Raw genomic sequence first — 19,880 nt, 5'->3', positions numbered from 1 at the left:
TGAGAACATGGTTGGAGCAACCTTTCTCAGTTTCTGTTTTTGTTTTGAAGGAAATAAATTGAAATAATTTTCAGGTCTCTGGGAACCTCTGCATAAAAGTTACTTCTACAACTAGCATTACATAGCATGTGAAGTTCAAAAAAATTTTTTTTTCTTCTTCTCCCAAACACAATTTCTCACAGAACCCCAGTTGAAAAAGGTTGGGCTAGAGTAATGTTCAGGGTAAAATATTTGGCTTAGTCCAAATGTCACTAAAAACTAAATAGTGTTTTCTTGTGTTTCAATCTAGCAACCAGTCTTATGTTATCAGTTTTGTGGTTCCCAATCAGAAGAAACTAACGGCACTTGCTGAACAGAGGGGTATGTCTGACAGCTGGAACAACATCTGTAACAATCCTGTCATGGAATCAGAAGTTCTGAAAGAGATTAAAGACATGGCTAACAAAAGTAAGCAAATGAAGATGCTTTTTTGAACCGGTAGAGTAGTTGCAACTCACAATCTTATCTGCAACAGATACTCTGCTCAAGTATCATGCAGTATCTTACTAATGATAGCAGAAATGGTTAAGAGCTTTTGCAAGCCAGTTCCCTTTCACTGCATTTCCCCCCCCTTTTTTCAGTCTCCCTAAGAGTATCTGTAAGGCAAGAATAATTGTCAAAAAGGTGGCTGAAGGCACTTGATCAAAGTTTCATCCTGGGTGGGTTTTGACCACGTGGTGTTAACTGTCATTCCAAAAGTCCTGCTCCATTCCTTTTCCCTTTAAAAATAGGGAAAGTTCAATGGAATCATGGATATCTGCAGCAAACTGAGATTGCATTCCCATGAGCAGTGACATCATGTCAATACACCTTATATGAAAGCCTCCCATACCTATATCACAGAGTGTGTACCAAAACACTACAACCCATGTCAATTATCCCCTGAGGACACCCAAATAAAAGAATTCAAAATTTTATAATTCCACTGCCCAGCCTACTTTCTCGACCATTTTCAAAATTTCTTGCTTCCCAAAGATGGAGACATAGAAATCAGTCTGTATTTATTTAGCCCACTTCAGTTTCGGAAATTGTTCTTGCACAAGACTGTTCTATCAAGTCTCATCCTACTGCAGTTTACTTTCCTTTAAGCCACATGAAAATGTTGATTAATTTTGTTAATCAACACAAGCATTTTGTGTACACAGTGTTGAGCCAAGAACGGTATGGTTAGATTAGAAGCGCCGGATGTGAACAACAGCTGTATTCCACTCTTATGTTGTCTGGAAAAGCGAGCGATTTTAAAAATTGCAAACCAAGTGGAATTGAAGTTGGGAAGCAGCCAAGCCTGGCAGGGAGGGGGGAATCAATTGGAGCTAGTCTAGAATAATAATAATAATAATAGTAATAATAGTAATAATAGTAATAATAGTAATAGTAATAATAATAATAATAGTAATAATAATAATAATAGTAATAATAATAATAGTAATAATAATAATAGTAATAATAAAGTTGGAAGGGACCTTGGAGGCCATCTAGTCCAACCCCCTGCTCAGGCAGGAAACCCTACACCATTTCGGACAAATGGCTGTCCAGTCTCTTCTTAAAAACTTCCAGTGTTGGAGCATTCACCGCTTCTGGAGGCAGGTTGTTCCACTGGTTAATTGTTCTAACTGTCAGGAAGTTTCTCCTTAGTTCTAGGTTGCTTCTCTCCTTGATCAGTTTCCATCCGTTGCTCAGGCGCCTTGGAGAATAGCTTGACTCCCTCTTCTTTGGGGCAGCCCCTGAGATATTGGAACACTGCCATCATGTCCCCCCTCGTCCTTCTCTTCGGCAACAGTAAAACCAACCCTCCCTGAATTCCTTGCAGTCTTATCTAATTGTCTCCAAGAAAAGGCTGCTAGACTGGGGAGATTCCTGTATTATAGGCAGAACATAATGAAGTAGTTAGTTCATACTTTGCATGTGTCGCCTGAGAAATGACTAACAATTCTAATTCCAAACATGTATCTAATTACTCTTTCAAGGGGGATAATCAGGCCGTGCTTCTTGCTACTTGTAATTTATAAGAGAGATAAAGCTATGACTCCCCTGTGCAATTTCCAACCGCCTCCTTTTGCCACTACTGCTGTTGCTAAAATTGACGGGGTAGAGCCTTGTTGCTTTGAAGTAGGAGACCCATAAAAACTCAACGAGAAGCCCTAAAACAGTTTCAGTATAATTTTAAGAACAAAGCAAGTCTTCTCCTGATCCCCAAATGAAGAGGAGAAAAAAACCACAGGTTCAATGCACAGGATCTTGGCTCTTACATACCACATCGGTCCCCTGTCGCTCCAGCGTTCCATTTCCCTTAGAAAGCAGGACAGGCCCTCTTGTGATGGCCTTTGAAAAGATTAAACTGCACATGGCCCAACCTGCTTTGTATGGGACGGTAGGCCATAGCACGGCGTTTCTCGGCCTCAGAATTGCCAAGCTGGCTGGGAATCTAGGGAGCTGTAGTGTCCCCCCACATCTTAGGAGTAGTCAAGTTTGGGAAACACTGCTGTAGCATCTGGGCCTGACATGATAGCAGTGTTCCAATATCTCAGGGGCTGCCACAAAGAAGAGGCAGTCAACCTATTCTCCAAAGCGCCTGAAGGCAGGACAAGAAGCAACGGATGGAAACTGATCAAGGAGAGAAGCAACCTAGAACTAAGGAGAAACTTCCTGACAGTTAGAACAATTAACCAGTGGAACAACCTGCCTCCAGAAGCTCTGAATGCTCCAACACTGGAAGTCTTTAAGAAGAGGCTGGACAGCCATTTGTCCGAAATGGTATAGGATTTCCTGCCTGAGCGGGGGGTTGGACTAGATGACCTCCAAAGTCCCTTCCAACTTTATTATTATTATTATTAAGCTGTGTACCTTAGCTTCATTCAGCAAGCTAGCTGAGCTTCATACGTGACCTCTGTATAAAGCCTGGAACTGTGAACGGAAAGGAGATGAGACTATCAGAAAACGTCAGATTTATTTTCAATAATATAAAAAAAAAGATTCTGACCAATTTAAGCCCTCGCCCCCTCCCCAAGTATTAAGGAAATATTTGCCATGTATTGAGGACTCAAAGGCAGGCAACCCAGAGCAGATTCAGGGAAGTGTTTTCCGATAGGAAACGGTCTTGTGAAGCTACATTTGTTCTTGTCCTGCCATCTGCTGGCCATCGGGAAGAGTCCTCTTGGGAAAAGACTTGAGAGCACAGGGTCTCTTATTAACATGCAGGTAGTCCTCAATGAGCAACTGTTCAAGGTGACGACGTCATTGGGAAAAAGTGATTTATGCCTGTTTTTTACACAACCGTTGCAGCCTCCCCAGGGTCACGTGATCAAAATTCAGAGGCTGGGCAACTGACTCACATTTATGATGGTTGCAGGGTCCCAGGATCACGGGATCCCCTTCCGACAAGCAAAGTCAGTGAGGAAGCCAGATTCACACTAACAAGCATGTTGCCAACTTAACAACCGCCGAGTGATCCCCTTAACAACTGTGGCAAGAAAGATCGTAAAACGGGGCCCAATTCGTTTGACAACTGTCTCACTTAGCAACAGAAATGCTGGGCTCCATCGTGGCTGTAAGTCGAGGACTGCCTGTATTTAGCTATGAAGTGTGAGGGGGTCCTCAGTGCTTTCCAAGCTGGGCTGTTTTCCTGCAGACCTTTCATTACCCAAACTAGGTGACGTCATCAGCGCTCACTTGATCCGGAGCCTGCATGTTGCTTTGGTGTAACATCTGTGCCAGGCACGCAAATAGCCTTCTATCAGGGGTCCTCAAACTTGGCCACTTTAAGACTTGTGGACTTCAACTCCCAGAATTCCCCAGCCAGCCAGCCAGCCCGCCCGCCCATGACTTGTTTGAAGTCCACAAGTCTTAAAGTGGCCAAGTTTGAGGACCCCTGCCTTATATCTTTATTTGAAATGTTTTCTGGCTGGAAGACGTCCAGTAGGCTGCAGTAGTGGAGGAAGCGTGCCTAGAAATGCAGGTACTCCTCACCTTACGACTACAGTAGGGACCTTTTTTTTTTTTGTCATTGAGTGGCGCAGTCGTTAAGTGAGGCATCACATGACCCCCACCCAATTTTAGAACCTTTTTTCTGTGAACACGAAGCGAGATATCGCTCGGCTGAGACCTTCCCTACTGCCTTCCCCATTGGCTTTGCTTGCAAACGGTGATCACGTGGCCTCGGGATGTTGCAGCTGTCGTAAGGGCATGATAGTTGCCAAACGCCTGAATGGGGATGCTGCGATGGTTGGAAGTGTGAGGACCAAGTCATAAGTCGCCATCGTAACTTCAAGCAGTCACTAAACGAATGGTTGTAAGTTGAGTCCCTGTAGCAGAAAAGCGAGACTCTTCAGAGTTTAGGTCTCAGTGGCTCACTCTCCCTGCCCATCTGGCAGTGAAAGGTAATCATAGAGTTCTGGATTCTGGAGGTTTTAAGTCGGCCTTTTCAAGGGAGATCTGGATGGTCTCTAGCCAGTAGGAATCCTGCAGAACTGCTCCTGTCAAATTAGACTAGAAGAACAGAGTTGGAAGGGACCTTGGAGCTCTTCTAGTCCAGCCCCCCTGCTCAGAACAATTGGTTGTCCAAACTCTTCTTAAAAACCTCCAGTGTTGGAGCATTCACAACTTCTGGAGGCAGGTTGTTCCGTTGGTTCGTTGATCTCACCGTTTGAAAATTTCTCCCGTGGTTCAAGATCGCTTCTCTCCTTGATTAGTTTCCCTTCATTGCTTCTTGTCCTGCCTTCAGGTTCTTTGGAGAATAGGTTGACACCCCCCCCCTCTTCTTTGTGGCTAAAAAAACCCTTTTTGAACAGGAAAAAAAAACCCCAGGCTTGCTGCATTCACGTATAAACGAATGACGTTTGTAGGTTGTGTCCATCTGTCAATTCTGATCTCTGTTTTCTTCTCCTCCACCCCTCACCCTCCCGTTGCTTTTTTCAGTGAAGCTGGAAAGATTTGAAGTGCCCATCAAAGTGCGTCTGAGTCCGGAGCCCTGGACTCCCGAGACAGGCCTAGTCACCGATGCTTTCAAACTGAAAAGGAAGGAGCTGAAGAACCATTACCTCACTGACATCGAGCGGATGTATGGAGGGAAATAAGACCTCCCAAGCTCCCTGCGTCAGAAAGCGTGCGTCGTTTCTTCTGGAGCTGAGCGGTTGTATTTCCAAACGGAAGCGGCGTTTCCTACAACAGTTGACCATTTATTCCCGGTTACCCAGAAGGAACGGCTGCGCCGGCTTTCTGCCTTGCAGTTTTCCAAGATGCTGTCAAAAAAGACTGACCCACTGCCAGGGTTTCATTAGAACATTTCCAGTTCCAAAATGGCCGTGTTCGTATGGAACTCCCTTCCCTGGATAAACCAATATTTCTATCTTTCTATTCCGGCTTCTTCTCCGATTCGGAAGCAGTTAGATCACCTGGGCTGAGTCCGGGGTGATGTTTTCGAAACGGATGAAAACTAGCTGGTTGAGAAGGCAACACGGAAGAGGTGTTGTTAACGGTGGGGCAGAACCGAGCCTCTCCGGAACGCTGCTCCGGAAATGGCGCTCTCAGGTCCTTTGCGAAATGGCTCGTTTGAAGGCGACTGTCGTTGGTGGCACAGAAAGAGGAGGCGAGATTTCTCTTGTGAAAACGGTACCCTCACCCAGCCGTAAAACTGACCTTCCAACGCCACAAATGACGCCCGATGGTGTTCTTGCACCACGTGCCAAGTTGTTCCTTCCTTTTCCGCAGTTCAGTGCTCAGCGGCACCGTCCCGCCCGTCTCTGCCATGAAATTATTCCTGCATTTTCTGATTTTTATTTTTTTTTATTGCTCATTCCACAAAAAGGCGCCGTTGGCCGTAGTTTCCACTGCTCAAGAGGATATCCCTGGTACTTGTAGAAGTCACATTTGCTGCTGCATTAAAAAGAAGAAGGGAAAAAAACCCCGCTTTCACTGCCACTTGATGAGCCCGGACGGATTCTCTTCATATTTATTTATCTTTTTTCTCTCTCAAATTGTTGTGTTCCACAAGGAAAGAGGAAAGAGATGGCTGGTAGTATTAAAGATTTAGAGTGCCTAAAAAAAAAGAAAAAGAAAGAAATTATCCTCACAGCTGAGCAGAAGTAAATTAAGACATTCCAATCAAAACATTTCAAGCCGTCTTTTGGAAGAAGACAAGACTTTGGCCAGGTCTAGCATCAGTTTGGCTTGTACGAAGAACGCCGGCATTACTGTCAACGATTAAGCCGGCCTTTTTTGCCATCATTTATCTATTTGCACTCACTACCTTTAAAAAAAATATATACATCGGTGGAACAAAACAAGTCCTGTGGCTAGTCTGCGTCCTGTCTGCTTTTGCAGAGTGTGTCGTGCTTTTTGGAATATATGCGCCGCTTCCTCTAAGCACACCCACACCACAGATAAAATATTTGGTTATTGTTGGTTGTTGTTGTTTTATTTTAAAAGGGCATTTTAATTTATGTTTTGACTATATCACATAAAACAACATCTTAAAACGAATTTCTCTTCTATGCGAGTGATGGACGTGGCCTCGGGAACTTTTGTGTTTTAAAGTGCTCGCAAAGGGGAAACTTTTTGTCTGCTATTTTTTATTTAAAAACTGGAAATTCTCGATGTACAGAGGGTGGGAGGGAGCAGCAGTCTCCTCTGCATTGGTGTGTGCATTATTCCACAGTTTGTCTTTTGTGCACTGGGCTTCTAGTAGTTCACACTTGAAACAAAAAACCCGAGAAGAACGTGGCAACGATGGGATGCTGTTCTCCTGTGCACTTTTGATCCGTTTCTGTATGTGGCTTCCATTTTTGTACAGATTGTGGCTCTCGGTTGCATTGTGTTAACCTTTTGGTGGCTCCAAAGTATTTATAAAATAGATTTTCTTTTATTCGTTATACTTTAATGTGTATATTATGGTTAAAAAAAAAAGAAAGAAAAATAATTGGATATTGTTTGGAGAATGAAGGAGTTTTGTATACGATGTCCAATACACGACGATTTTAAAGCGCAAGTTGGGGAAATTTTTCATTTTGCCAGGTATACGTGCCGGTGAGCCAGTTTCTAGAGCAACAACCGATTATTAAATCCTGGTTATTCTTAACTGCCTGATCAGAATCCGCTGTGCGTGTGGACCCGTTTTTAAGCCGTGGGGAATATTTTTCACATAGCTTCTGGGCATGCTTATCCCCTCCTATTGACTGAAAATAGAAACATTCAAAACAGTTTGGTTAAACAGCAAGTATAGTCATGGGCCCAGAAAAACGCCTCTTAAGAGCACAAACACAAACCCTTAATTTACAGAAACAACAAATGCTCTAGGAGTTTTTCCCCCCTGCCAAACAAGCTCATTCAGATGGGGGTGAAACTCTGATGTAGAAAGATATTTTGATTGAAAACTTAACGAAAGTTTAATCTGCCCATATGCACAGAACTTACTTTNCTTCAGATGGTGCTGAACTGCGAGCTGCACCTCAGTAATCCAGCCATAGTAAAGGATGCTTGGCATTTCATTCAGAAACCCTTTGAGGGTCACAGAGAGAGGCACATGTGGCTGCAATCCTTCTAGGCTTAAATATTCACACACTGCACAAGTGCAAAAGTATTATTTTGGTTTCTTCTCACCTTTTATTGTCTGTCTCTGTCCGTCCATCCATCTATCCTATCTATCTATCTATCTATCTATCTATCTATCATCTATCTATCTATCTATCTATCATCTATCTATCTATCTATCATCTATCTATCTATCTATCTATCATCTATCTATCTATCATCTATCTATCTATCTATCTATCTATATCTATCTATCTATCTATCTCTATCTATCTATCTATCTATCTATCTATCTATCTATCTATCTATCTATCTATCTATCTATCTATCTATCTATCTATCTATCTATCTATCTATATCTATCTATCTATCTATCCACAAACACATACAGAGCTGATGAGTAACCATAATGTGGTGCTGGCTATCGGCTTGGCTGGTTTTATGGAAGTCCCGGGGATCAACTTCTGAAATCCACCTGCTGGGAGACTTGGGGGGAGGGGCAGTAGGTTGGCCACTGTGAGAACATGGTTGGAGCAACCTTTCTCAATTTCTCTTTTTGTTTTGAAGGAAATAAATTGAAATAATTTTCAGGTCTCTGGGAACCTCTGCATAAAAGTTACTTCTACAACTAGCATTACATAGCATGTGAAGTTCAAAAAAAATATTTTTTTCTTCTTCTCCCAAACACAATTTCTCACAGAACCCCAGTTGAAAAAGGTTGGGCTAGAGTAATGTTCAGGGTAAAACATTTGGCTTAGTCCAAATGTCACTAAAAACTAAATAGTGTTTTCTTGTGTTTCAATCTAGCAACCAGTCTTATGTTATCAGTTTTGTGGTTCCCAATCAGAAGAAACTAACGGCACTTGCTGAACAGAGGGGTATGTCTGACAGCTGGAACAACATCTGTAACAATCCTGTCATGGAATCAGAAGTTCTGAAAGAGATTAAAGACATGGCTAACAAAAGTAAGCAAATGAAGATGCTTTTTTGAACCGTAGAGTAGTTGCAACTCATAATCTTATCTGCAGCAGATACTCTGCGCGAGTATCATGCAGTATCTTACTAATGATAGCAGAAATTGTTAAGAGCTTTTGCAAGTCAGTTCCCTTTCACTGCATTTTTCCCCTTTTTCAGTCTCCCTAAGAGTATCTGTAAGGCAAGAATAATTGTCAAAAAGGTGGCTGAAGGCACTTGATCAAAGTTTCATCCTGGGTGGGTTTTGACCACGTGGTGATAGCTGTCATTCCAAAAGTCCTGCTCCATTCCTTTTCCCTTTAAAAATAGGGAAAGTTCAATGAAATCATGGATATCTGCAGCAAACTGAGATTGCGTTCCCATGAGCAGTGACATCATGTCAGTACACCTTATATGAAGGCCTCCCGTACCTATATCACAGAGTGTGTACCAAAACACTACAACCCATGTCAATTATCCCCTGAGGACACCCAAATAAGAAAATTCAAAATTTTATAATTCCACTGCCCAGACTACTTTCTCATCCATTTTCAAAATTTCTTACTTCCCAAAGATGGAGACATAGAAATCAGTCTATATTTATTTAGCCCACTTCAGTTTCGGAAATTGTTCTTGCACAAGACTGTTCTATCAAGTCTCATCCTACTGCAGTTTACTTTCCTTTAAGCTACATGAAAATGTTGATTCATTTTGTTAATCAACACAAGCATTTTGTGTACACAGTGTTGAGCCAAGAACGGTATGGTTAGATTAGAAGCGCCGGATGTGAACAACAGCTGTATTTCCACTCTTATGTTGTCTGGAAAAGCAAGCGATTTTAAAAATTGCAAACCAAGTGGAATTGACGTTGGGAAGCAGCCAAGCCTGGCAGGGAGGGGGGATCAATTGGAGCTAGTCTAGAATAATAATAATAATAATAATAATAATAATAATAATAATAATAATAATAATAATAATAATAATAATAATAATAATAATAATAGTAGTAGTAGTAGTAGTAGTAGTAATAATAATAGTAATAATAAAGTTGGAAGGGACCTTGGAGGTCATCTAGTCCAACCCCCTGCTCAGGTAGGAAACCCTATACCATTTCAGACAAATGGCTGTCCGGTCTCTTCTTAAAAACTTCCAGTGTTGGGGCATTCACCGCTCCTGGAGGCAGGTTGTTCCACTGGTTAATTGTTATAACTGCCAGGAAATTTTTTCTTAGTTCCAGGTTGCTTCTCTCCTTGATTAGTTTCCATCCATTGCTTCCTGTCCTGCCTTCAGGCACCTTGGAAAATAGCTTGACCCCCTCTTCTTTATGGCAGCCCCTGAGATATTGGAACACTGCCATCATGTCCCCCCTCGTCCTTCTCTTCGGCAACAGTAAAACCAACCCTCCCTGAATTCCTTGCAGTCTTATCTAATTGTCTCCAAGAAAAGGCTGCTAGACTGGGGAGATTCCTGTATTATAGGCAGAACATAATGAAGTAGTTAGTTCATACTTTGCATGTGTGGCCTGACAAATGACTAACAATTCTAATTCCAAACATGTATCTAATTACTCTTTCAAGGGGGACAATCAGGCTGTGCTTCTTGCTACTTGTAATTTGTAAGAGAGATAAAGCTATGACTCCCCTGTGCAATTTCCAACCGCCTCTCCTTTTGCCACTACTGCTGTTGCTAAAATTGACGGGGTAGAGCCTTGTTGCTTTGAAGTAGGAGACCCATAAAAACTCAACGAGAAGCCCTAAAACAGTTTCAGTATAATTTTACGACCAAAGCAAGTCTTCTCCTGATCCCCAAATGAAGAGGGAGAAAAAAACAGGATCTTGGTTCTTACATACCACATCGGTCCCCTGTCGCTCCATCGTTCCATTTCCCTTAGAAAGCAGGATAGGCCCTCTTGTGATGGTCTTTGAAAAGATTAACTGCGCATGGCCCAGCCTGCTTTGTATGGGACGGTAGGCCATAGCACGACGTTTCTCAACCTCAGAATTGCCAAGCTGGCTGGGAATCTAGGGAGCTGAAGTGTCCCCCCACATCTTAGGAGTAGTCAAGTTTGGGAAACACTGCTGTAGCATCTGGGCCTGACATGATAGCAGTGTTCCAATATCTATGGGGCTGCCACAAAGAAGAGGGAGTCAAGCTATTCTCCAAAGCACCTGAAGGCAGGACAAGAAACAATGGATGGAAACTAATCAAGGAGAGAAGCAACCTAGAACTAAGGAGAAGTTAGAACAATTAACCAGTGGAACAACCTGCCTCCAGAAGCTGTGAATGCTCCAACACTGGAGGTTTTTAAGAAGAGACCGGACAGCCATTTGTCCGAAATGGTATAGGGTTTCCTGCCTGAGCAGGGGGTTGGACTCGATGACCTCCAAAGTCTCTTCCAACTTTATTATTATTATTAAGCTATGTACCTTAGCTTCATCCAGTAAGCTAGCTGAGCTTCTTCATACGTGACCTCCATATAAAGCCTGGAACTCTGAACGGAAAGGAGATGAGACTATCAGAAAACGTCAGATTTTTTTTCAATAACGCAAAAAAAGATTCTGACCTATTTAAGCCCCCCCCCCCCCCCAAGTATTAAGGAAATATTTGCCATGTATTGAGGACTCAAAGGCAGGCAACCCAGAGCAGATTCAGGGAAGTGTTTTCCGGATAGGAAATGGTCTTGTGAAGCTACATTTGTTCTTGTCCTGCCATCTGCTGGCCATCGGGAAGAGTCCTCTTGGGAAAAGACTTGAGAGCACAGGGTCTTTTATTAACATGCAGGTAGTCCTCAATGAGCAACTGTTCAAGGTGACGACATCATTGGGAAAAAGTGATTTATGCCTGTTTTTCACACAATTGTTGCAGCCTCCCCAGGGTCACGTGATCAAAATTCAGAGGCTGGGCAACTGACTCACATTTATGACGGTTGCAGGGTCCCAAGATCACAGGATCCCCTTCCGACAAGCAAAGTCAGTGAGGAAGCCAGATTCACACTAACAAGCGTGTTGCCAACTTAACAAACACCGAGTGATCCCCTTAACAACTGTGGCAAGAAAGATCGTAAAAACGGGGCCCAATTCATTTGACAACTGTCTCACTTAGCAACAGAAATGTTGGGCTCCATCGTGGCTGTAAGTCAAGGACTGCCTGTATTTAGCTATGAAGTGTGAGGTGGTCCTCCGTGCTCTCCAAGCTGGGCTGTTTTCCTGCAGACCTTTCATTACCCAAACTAGGTGACGTCATCAGCGCTCACTTGATCCGGAGCCTGCATGTTGCTTTGGTGTAACATCTCTGCCAGGCATACAAATAGCCTTCTATCAGGGGTCCTCAAACCTGGCCACTTTAAGACTTGTGGACTTCAACTCCCAGAATTCCCCAGCCAGCCCGCCTGCCCGCCCATGACTTGTTTGAAGTCCACAAGTCTTAAAGTGGCCAAGTTTGAGGACCCCTGCCTTATATCTTTATTTGAAATGTTTTCTGGCTAGAAGACGTCCAGTAGGCTGCAGTAGTGGAGGAAGCGTGCCTAGAAATGCAGGTACTCCTCACCTTACAACTACAGTAGGGACCATTTTTTTGTCATTGAGTAGTGCAGTTGTTAGGTGAGGCATCGCATGACCCCCACCCAATTTTAGGACCTTTTTTCTGTGAACACGAAGCAAGATATCGCGCGGATGAGACCTTCCCTACTGCCTTCCCCATTGGCTTTGCTTGCAAACGGTGATCACGTGACCTCGGGATATTGCAGCTGTCGTAAGGGTATGATGGTAGCCAAATGCCTGAATGGCGATCATGGGACCACAGGGATACCGTGATGTTCGGAAGTGTGAGGACCAAAGTCATAAGTCACCATCATAACTTCGAGCAGACACTAAACCAGAGGTAGGCAACCTTGGCTCTTTTATGACTCGTGGACTTCAACTCCCAGAATTCCTGAGCCAGCCGTGCTGAGGAAAAAGGGAGAGATTTCCAAGCTGAGCCATGCTGGCTCAGGAATTCTGGGAGTTGAAGTCCCCGAGTCATAAAAGAGCCAAGGTTGCCTACCCCTGCACTAAACAAATGGTTGTAAGTTGGGGAGTCTCTAAGCGAGACTCTTCAGAGTTCCATTCAATTTATTATTATTATTATTACAGCCGAAGGCTGACACAAATTAAACATTCAGATAAAACAAAACTAAACAGAACCAACACAAGAAGACATAGCAATATATTACCATTAAGATGTAATCAATGGATGACCAAGGTCTGCTTAGTTTTACAGTATAAAAAAATTAGCTAGTTTTAGAAAAACTGAATCATACTGACCTGACAATAAAAATACATTGACTATAGCCTAATGCTGAATAAAAACACGTAATAAAAAAATTGATTATAAAAGTTTATTAAAAAAAGATCTAAGCTCTTCAGAGTGTAGGTCTCAGTGGCTCACTCTCCCTGCCCATCTGGCAATGAAAAGTAATCATGGCGTTCTGAATTCTGGAGGTTTTAAGTTGGCCTTTTCAAGGAAGATCTGGATGGTCTCTAGCCAGTAGGAGTCCTGCAGAACTGATCCTGTCAAATTAGACTAGAAGAACAGAGTTGGAAGGGACCTTGGAGGTCTTCTAGTCCAGCCCCCCTGCTCAGAACAATTGGTTGTCCAAACTCTTCTTAAAAACCTCCAGTGTTGGAGCATTCACAACTTCTGGAGGCAGGTTGTTCCGTTGGTTCGTTGATCTCACCGTTTGAAAATTTCTCCCGTGGTTCAAGATCGCTTCTCTCCTTGATTAGTTTCCCTTCATTGCTTCTTGTCCTGCCTTCAGGTGCTTTGGAGAATAGGTTGACACCCCCCCCCCTCTTCTTTGTGGCTAAAAAAACCCTTTTTGAACAGGAAAAAAAAACCCCAGGCTTGCTGCATTCACGTATAAACGAATGACGTTTGTAGGTTGTGTCCATCTGCCAATTCTGATCTCTGTTTTCTTCTCCTCCACTCCTCACCCTCCCGTTGCTTTTTTCAGTGAAGCTGGAAAGATTTGAAGTGCCCATCAAAGTGCGTCTGAGTCCGGAGCCCTGGACTCCCGAGACAGGCCTAGTCACCGATGCTTTCAAACTGAAAAGGAAGGAGCTGAAGAACCATTACCTCACTGACATCGAGCGGATGTACGGAGGGAAATAAGACCTCCCAAGCTCCCTGCGTCAGAAAGCGTGCGTCGTTTCTTCTGGAGCTGAGCGGTTGTATTTCCAAACGGAAGCGGCGTTTCCTACAACAGTTGACCATTTATTCCCGGTTACCCAGAAGGAACGGCTGCGCCGGCTTTCTGCCTTGCAGTTTTCCAAGATGCTGTCAAAAAAGACTGACCCACTGCCAGGGTTTCATTAGAACATTTCCAGTTCCAAAATGGCCGTGTTCGTATGGAACTCCCTTCCCTGGATAAACCAATATTTCTATCTTTCTATTCCGGCTTCTTCTCCGATTCGGAAGCAGTTAGATCACCTGGGCTGAGTCCGGGGTGATGTATTCGAAACGGATGAAAACTAGCTGGTTGAGAAGGCAACACGGAAGAGGTGTTGTTAACGGTGGGGCAGAACCGAGCCTCTCCGGAACGCTGCTCCGGAAATGGCGCTCTCAGGTCCTTTGCGAAATGGCTCGTTTGAAGGCGACTGTCGGTGGCACAGAAAGAGGAGGCGAGATTTCTCTTGTGAAAACGGTACTCTCACCCAGCCGTAAAACTGACATTCCAACGCCACAAATGACGCCCGATGGGGTTCTTGCACCACGTGCCAAGTTGTTCCTTCCTTTTCCGCAGTTCAGTGCTCAGCGGCACCGTCCCGCCCGTCTCTGCCATGAAATTATTCCTGCATTTTCTGATTTTTATTTTTATTTTATTGCTCATTCCACAAAAAGGCGCCGTTGGCCGTAGTTTCCACTGCTCAAGAGGATATCCCTGGTACTTGTAAAAGTCACATTTGCTGCTGCATTAAAAAGAAGAAGGGAAAAAAACCCCGCTTTCACTGCCACTTGATGAGCCCGGACGGATTCTCTTCATATTTATTTATCTTTTTTCTCTCTCAATTTGTTGTGTTCCACAAGGAAAGAGGAAAGAGAGATGGCTGGTAGTATTAAACATTTAGAGTGCCTAAAAAAAAAGAAAAAGAAAGAAAGAAATTATCCTCACAGCTGAGCAGAAGTAAATTAAGACATTCCAATCAAAACATTTCAAGCCGTCTTTTGGAAGGAGACAAGACTTTGGCCAGGTCTAGCATCAGTTTGGCTTGTACGAAGAATGCCGGCATTACTGTCAACGATTAAGCCGGCCTTTTTTGCCATCATTTATCTATTTGCACTCACTACCTTTAAAAAATATATATACATCGGTGGAACAAAACAAGTCCTGTGGCTAGTCTGCGTCCCATCTGCTTTTGCAGAGTGTGTCGTGCTTTTTGGAATATATGCGCCGCTTCCTCTAAGCACACCCACACCACAGATAAAATATTTGGTTATTGTTGGTTGTTGTTGTTTTATTTTGAAAGGGCATTTTAATTTATGTTTTGACTATATCACATAAAACAACATCTTAAAACGAATTTCTCTTCTATGCGAGTAATGGACGTGGCCTCGGGAACTTTTGTGTTTTAAAGTGCTCGCAAAGGGGAAACTTTTTGTCTGCTATTTTTTATTTAAAAACTGGAAATTCTCGATGTACAGAGGGTGGGAGGGAGCAGCAGTCTCCTCTGCATTGGTGTGTGCATTATTCCACAGTTTGTCTTTTGTGCACTGGGCTTCTCTATTCCTACTAGTAGTTCACACTTGAAACAAAAAACCCGAGAAGAACGTGGCAACGATGGGATGCTGTCCTCCTGTGCACTTTTGATCCGTTTCTGTATGTGGCTTCCATTTTTGTACAGATTGTGGCTCTCGGTTGCATTGTGTTAACCTTTTGGTGGCTCCAAAGTATTTATAAAATAGATTTTCTTTTATTCGTTATACTTTAATGTGTATATTATGGTTAAAAAAAAAGAAAGAAAAATAATTGGATATTGTTTGGAGAATGAAGGAGTTTTGTATACGATGTCCAATACACGACGATTTTAAAGCGCAAGTTGGGGAAATTTTTCATTTTGCCAGGTATACGTGCCGGTGAGCCAGTTTCTAGAGCAACAACCGATTATTAAATCCTGGTTATTCTTAACTGCCTGATCAGAATCCGCTGTGCGTGTGGACCCGTTTTTAAGCCGTGGGGAATATTTTTCACATAGCTTCTGGGCATGCTTATCCCCTCCTATTGACTGAAAATAGAAACATTCAAAACAGTTTGGTTAAACAGCAAGTAAATATAGTCATGGGCCCAGAAAAACGCCTCTTAAGAGCACAAACACAAACCCTTAATTTACAGAAACAACAAATGCTCTAGGAGTTTTTCCCCCCTGCCAAACAAGCTCATTCAGATGGGGGTGAAACTCTGATGTAGAAAGATATTTTGATTGAAAACTTAACGAAAGTTTAATCTGCCCATATGCACAGAACTTACTTTCTGGAGCTGTCTAACGGACGGCTCATACCTTTTGATTCACCAAAGAAGAAAAATAACCCAAGGGCTTTTAAAGCTCTCTGTAATTGTTCTGTGGGAAATGGCAGCATTGAGTTTCCAGCAGCGCAATTTTGGAATAAAAATAAAGGTGGAAGTGAGAGTATTTAATGTTTCAGAGGCCTCACTCCTCCCAAAGAACTATGCCTGAAGCATCTATAAAGTAAGATTTCCTGCTTGCCTTCAACTTTTGTCAACATGTCCTTGGTTCACGTCTCTTATTTTTGCTGTAAACAAGGTCTCATCTCTAAAATGTACAGCTAATAACGCAATCCTGTCTGCACCTAAGGCATCCGGAGTTGAAAAATACCCAGAAGCCTGCTGAGCCGATTGTGGCCTCAAACCATCATCCATCTTCATCACCCAGTGTGGAAACCGCTTCAGGCTCGGTTGCTGTTTTGGAAACCGGACAAAATAAAAACTCACAATTGTGTATCCTGATTTGGCTCAAGAAATAATGTGGTTCCTTTACAAGAAACAGATTCCAAGATGTTTGCAGCTTGAGCCTTGTTTGGTCATTCTGGGTTATTTGTTTTGAGTGGAACAACTCTGAACTGATTGATGGAGAGCAGATCAAGCTGACCTGTTTTTCTTTGATCATGTGCTCTAAAAATTCCAGCTCCCTTCTACCCACCGACATATCCAGAAAAAAAAAAAGGTTTCCCAAAGAAAATATGGGGATACTACACATTTACATCTGTAAAACGAAAGCCTCTATTTTCTGCTGAAGAGTAATGTCATCCAAAAGTTTGGCGGCTCTTCCTGCGTTGTTTCTCAACTCCAGGTTGCCGTCTCCAACTTTTATCGCTCTCTGGTTATATTAGACCTACAGCTCTCAATATCCCTGGGCCAGAGCTGGTCTGTAGGTCCCCATCTTAACCATGACAAGATATGCAGTACATGAAACAGCCCCAACGCAAGTTTGATGGCTATCAATAAAACGGATAAATATGAAGAGCAATCCTTACTACGTTTAATAGCATTTACTATCTTAAAAAAGGGTGAAGTGGACACACTATGCCAGAGGTCCCCAACCTTTTGGGCACCAGGGATCAGTTCAGTGGAGAAAGATTTTTCCACAGACTGGAGTGGGCATGGTTTTGTGTGCTGCCTGCATCCCACAGATGGGGCTTTGCTTGTTTGTGCGGACCGGTTGCTGGCATGCCGTGGCCTGGTACTGGTCCACAGACTGGGGTTGGGGACCCCTGCACTATGCAACTTTGGCCTGCATAAAACCCATAACTGCCACTAAATTAAAATTCTAAGAACAAGATCTTAGTAAATTGCCACGTCAGGTCCTGAGAAATAAAGGCAAGAATGCCAAATTCAGGAACTCCACTTGAAGAGTTATAAGAAGCTGATAAAAACATGGTACTGAAGAATCAATTAAGCCTTACTTTCCAACACCATCCTTTATCATATTTGCCATTCCAATCCAAAGAACTCTGGGCAGCTTACAAAAATAAAATAAAAGCCCAAAATAAAAATGGCAGCTACCAGTTAAATACAAGATCAGCATCTTCATAAAGAAATCTTAGGTGGCTGGGGAAGAATGTTTCAAGCCTTCTCCTAATCTTGTAACAGGGAAGAACTAAGACCCAAAACCAACAGTCCAAATATTCTCCCCAGTGGAGAACTTGTGTTGATTTTAAAGACACCCCAGGCACTTTCAGAAGGTGGAGTCTTCATGGCCTAATCATGCGTGGGAATAGACAAAGAGAACAAAGAAGTGGACCGTCAAACAAATCAACCCAGACTTGAGGCCCAAATGACCAGGTTCAAATTATCCTACTTTGGACACATGATTGTCAGATGCTATATTTTTTTTTATCCTGCTCTATGGAGTAGAGAGTCGGTCTCTGACAGAAGGCCACCTGAAGAGACTAGAAGCATTTGAAATGTGGATTGACAGGCGGCTGCTACGTAGAAACTGGGTTGACAAGATCAGAAATGAGGTGGTGATCAGTCGCCTGGGAAAGCCAAGGGAAATCATCAAAACAATTAAAAAACGAAAGTTAGAATATTTCGGACATGGGATGTGACAGCCAGAAAAACACGGCATACTCCATTTAATCCTCCAGGGAAAGATGGAAGGCAAACGAGGTCCAGGCAGAAGAACATCGTGGCTTCCAAATCTCAGGGACTGGTTTGGACAAAACTCAGCAGCACTTTTTCGTGCAGCTGCTGATAAAAACAAGATCACCAACATGATCGCCAACGTCCGATAACGGATATGGCAGAAGAAGAAGGAGGAGGAAGAAGAAGAAGAAGAAGAAGAGGAAGAGGAGGAGGAGGTGGTGGAGGTGGAGGAGGAGGAGGAGGAGGAGGAGGAGGAGGAGAAGAAGAAGAAGAAGAAGAAGAAGAAGAAGAAGAAGAAGAAGAAGAAGAAGAAGAAGAAGAAGAAGAAGAAGAAGAAGAAGAAGAAGAAGAAGAAGAAGAAGAAGAAGAAGAAGAAGAAGAAGAAGAAGAAGAGGAGGAGGAGGAGGAGGAGGAGGAGGAGGAGGAGGAGGAGGAGNAGAAGAAGAAGAAGAAGAAGAAGAAGAAGAAGAAGAAGAAGAAGAGGAGGAGGAGGAGGAGGAGGAGAAGGAGAAGAAGAAGAAGAAGAAGAAGAAGAAGAAGAAGAAGAAGATGATGATCAGATCTGGAGTTTCTGCACAGTTCCTCAATCCAGTTCAGCCACGACCCACCCTGGTTGGTTTCTTTAGATCGGCCAGGCGAAGCGAAAGGCCGTGCCCTCCCTGAAAAGGCTCCACCAGGGTCCCAGCGGCTTGCGGGACGAGGCCGGCAGCTGCTCCCACCGAGACCCCCCCCCTCTTCCCAGGACAAGCCCAGCCCAGATGGCTCCCTTCCGCTCCTGAACATTCAAGCGGGTCCCCCCAGCTTTCCTTCCAATTCCTGGGGGCTGGGGGGGGCAGGCTGCCTCCCAAACCAGCTCAGGTTTCAGGATTTCCCATTAAGGAACAAAGGCGCCTCCGGGAGGCGGAGAAAGCCTGGCTCGACCCCCCCCCCCCCACTCCTCCTCCTAACCCGGGGAAAGGCGGAGGGGGGGGAGACTCCCCCGGCCCCTTGCAAAGCCGGCAAGCGCAGCAGCTGCAGCTGCAGCCTTTGTCTCTCTGCCCGGCGCCCGCCAGGCTAGAGGGAGGCCGGGAGGGAGCCCCGGGCGCGCAACGGAGCCATGCAAGAGCCGGGGGCCAACTGCAGCGAGAGCCGGCGGCTGCAGCGCCTCCTGGGCCGGCTGTGGCAGGAGCTGCGCGGCGGCGTCGGGGGTCCCGGCCCCAGCGCTTCTTCCAGGCCCGCCGCGCCCCCGCCGGGCGAGGACGACGCCTACCTGTACATCCTGCTGATCATGATCTTCTACGGCTGCCTGGCCGGCGGCCTGATCCTGGCTTACACGCGCTCGCGCAAGCTGGAGTCCAAGCACGACCCCTACCACCTCTACATCGAGAGCGACTGGGCGGCGGGCAAGGGGGTCCCCGCCAGCCCGGGCGAGCGCAGCAGCAGCGGAGAGAGCGAGCCTCTGTGAGAGAGGGGCTGGGGGGGGGAGGCGGCGAGGCCAGACGCCCCCCCTTCTCAAACCCCCCCCCCCACGGAACAGGGCAAGCCTTCCTGGGACTCCACGGGTAAGACCCCCGACTCACGGGGAGGTGGGGGGGGCTTCAGGATTCAACGGGACCCCTCTTCGGGCTGGGGAAGGCAGGGCACTGGCTTCCGAAGCCCCCCCTCTTTCCCCCCCCCCCCATGAATTGCAACGGTCCTTAATGGAGAAGCAGCATTCAAGTGACTGTGTGTAAGGGAGACGAGCGGG

General features: G+C 44.5%; 3 protein-coding genes across 3 annotated transcripts; all 3 read left to right on the top strand.

The window, feature by feature from the left end:
- Positions 1-289: 289 nt before the first annotated feature.
- On the top strand, positions 290-5,269 carry LOC107287209 (long-chain-fatty-acid--CoA ligase 4-like; the record flags this gene model as incomplete). Its single annotated transcript, XM_015815695.2, has 2 exons — positions 290-447; positions 4,954-5,269. Coding segments are annotated over 2 exons (316 nt in total), but the record flags the coding sequence as incomplete, so codon positions are not given.
- Positions 5,270-5,577: 308 nt separating this feature from the next.
- Positions 5,578-13,823, top strand: LOC107287182 (long-chain-fatty-acid--CoA ligase 4-like). Its single transcript, XM_015815660.1, has 4 exons — positions 5,578-5,646; positions 7,457-7,551; positions 8,371-8,528; positions 13,508-13,823. Exons 1-4 carry the CDS (start codon positions 5,578-5,580, stop codon positions 13,663-13,665), a joined length of 480 nt encoding a protein of 159 aa, XP_015671146.1. The 3' UTR covers positions 13,666-13,823.
- A 5,427-nt stretch (positions 13,824-19,250) lies between these two features.
- On the top strand, positions 19,251-19,598 carry KCNE5 (potassium voltage-gated channel subfamily E regulatory subunit 5). The gene has a single exon (XM_015815649.1). The coding sequence runs from the start codon at positions 19,251-19,253 to the stop codon at positions 19,596-19,598; it is 348 nt and encodes a 115-aa protein (XP_015671135.1).
- The last annotated feature ends 282 nt before the right edge of the window (positions 19,599-19,880 follow it).

The sequence above is a fragment of the Protobothrops mucrosquamatus genome, unplaced genomic scaffold (genome assembly GCF_001527695.2).
Source record: "Protobothrops mucrosquamatus isolate PMUCROS unplaced genomic scaffold, P.Mucros_1.0 scaffold_103, whole genome shotgun sequence".
NCBI classification, from domain to species: Eukaryota; Metazoa; Chordata; class Lepidosauria; order Squamata; family Viperidae; genus Protobothrops; species Protobothrops mucrosquamatus.
The sequence above is the reverse complement of the archived record's forward strand: the minus strand, read 5'-3'. Positions and strand labels throughout refer to the sequence as shown.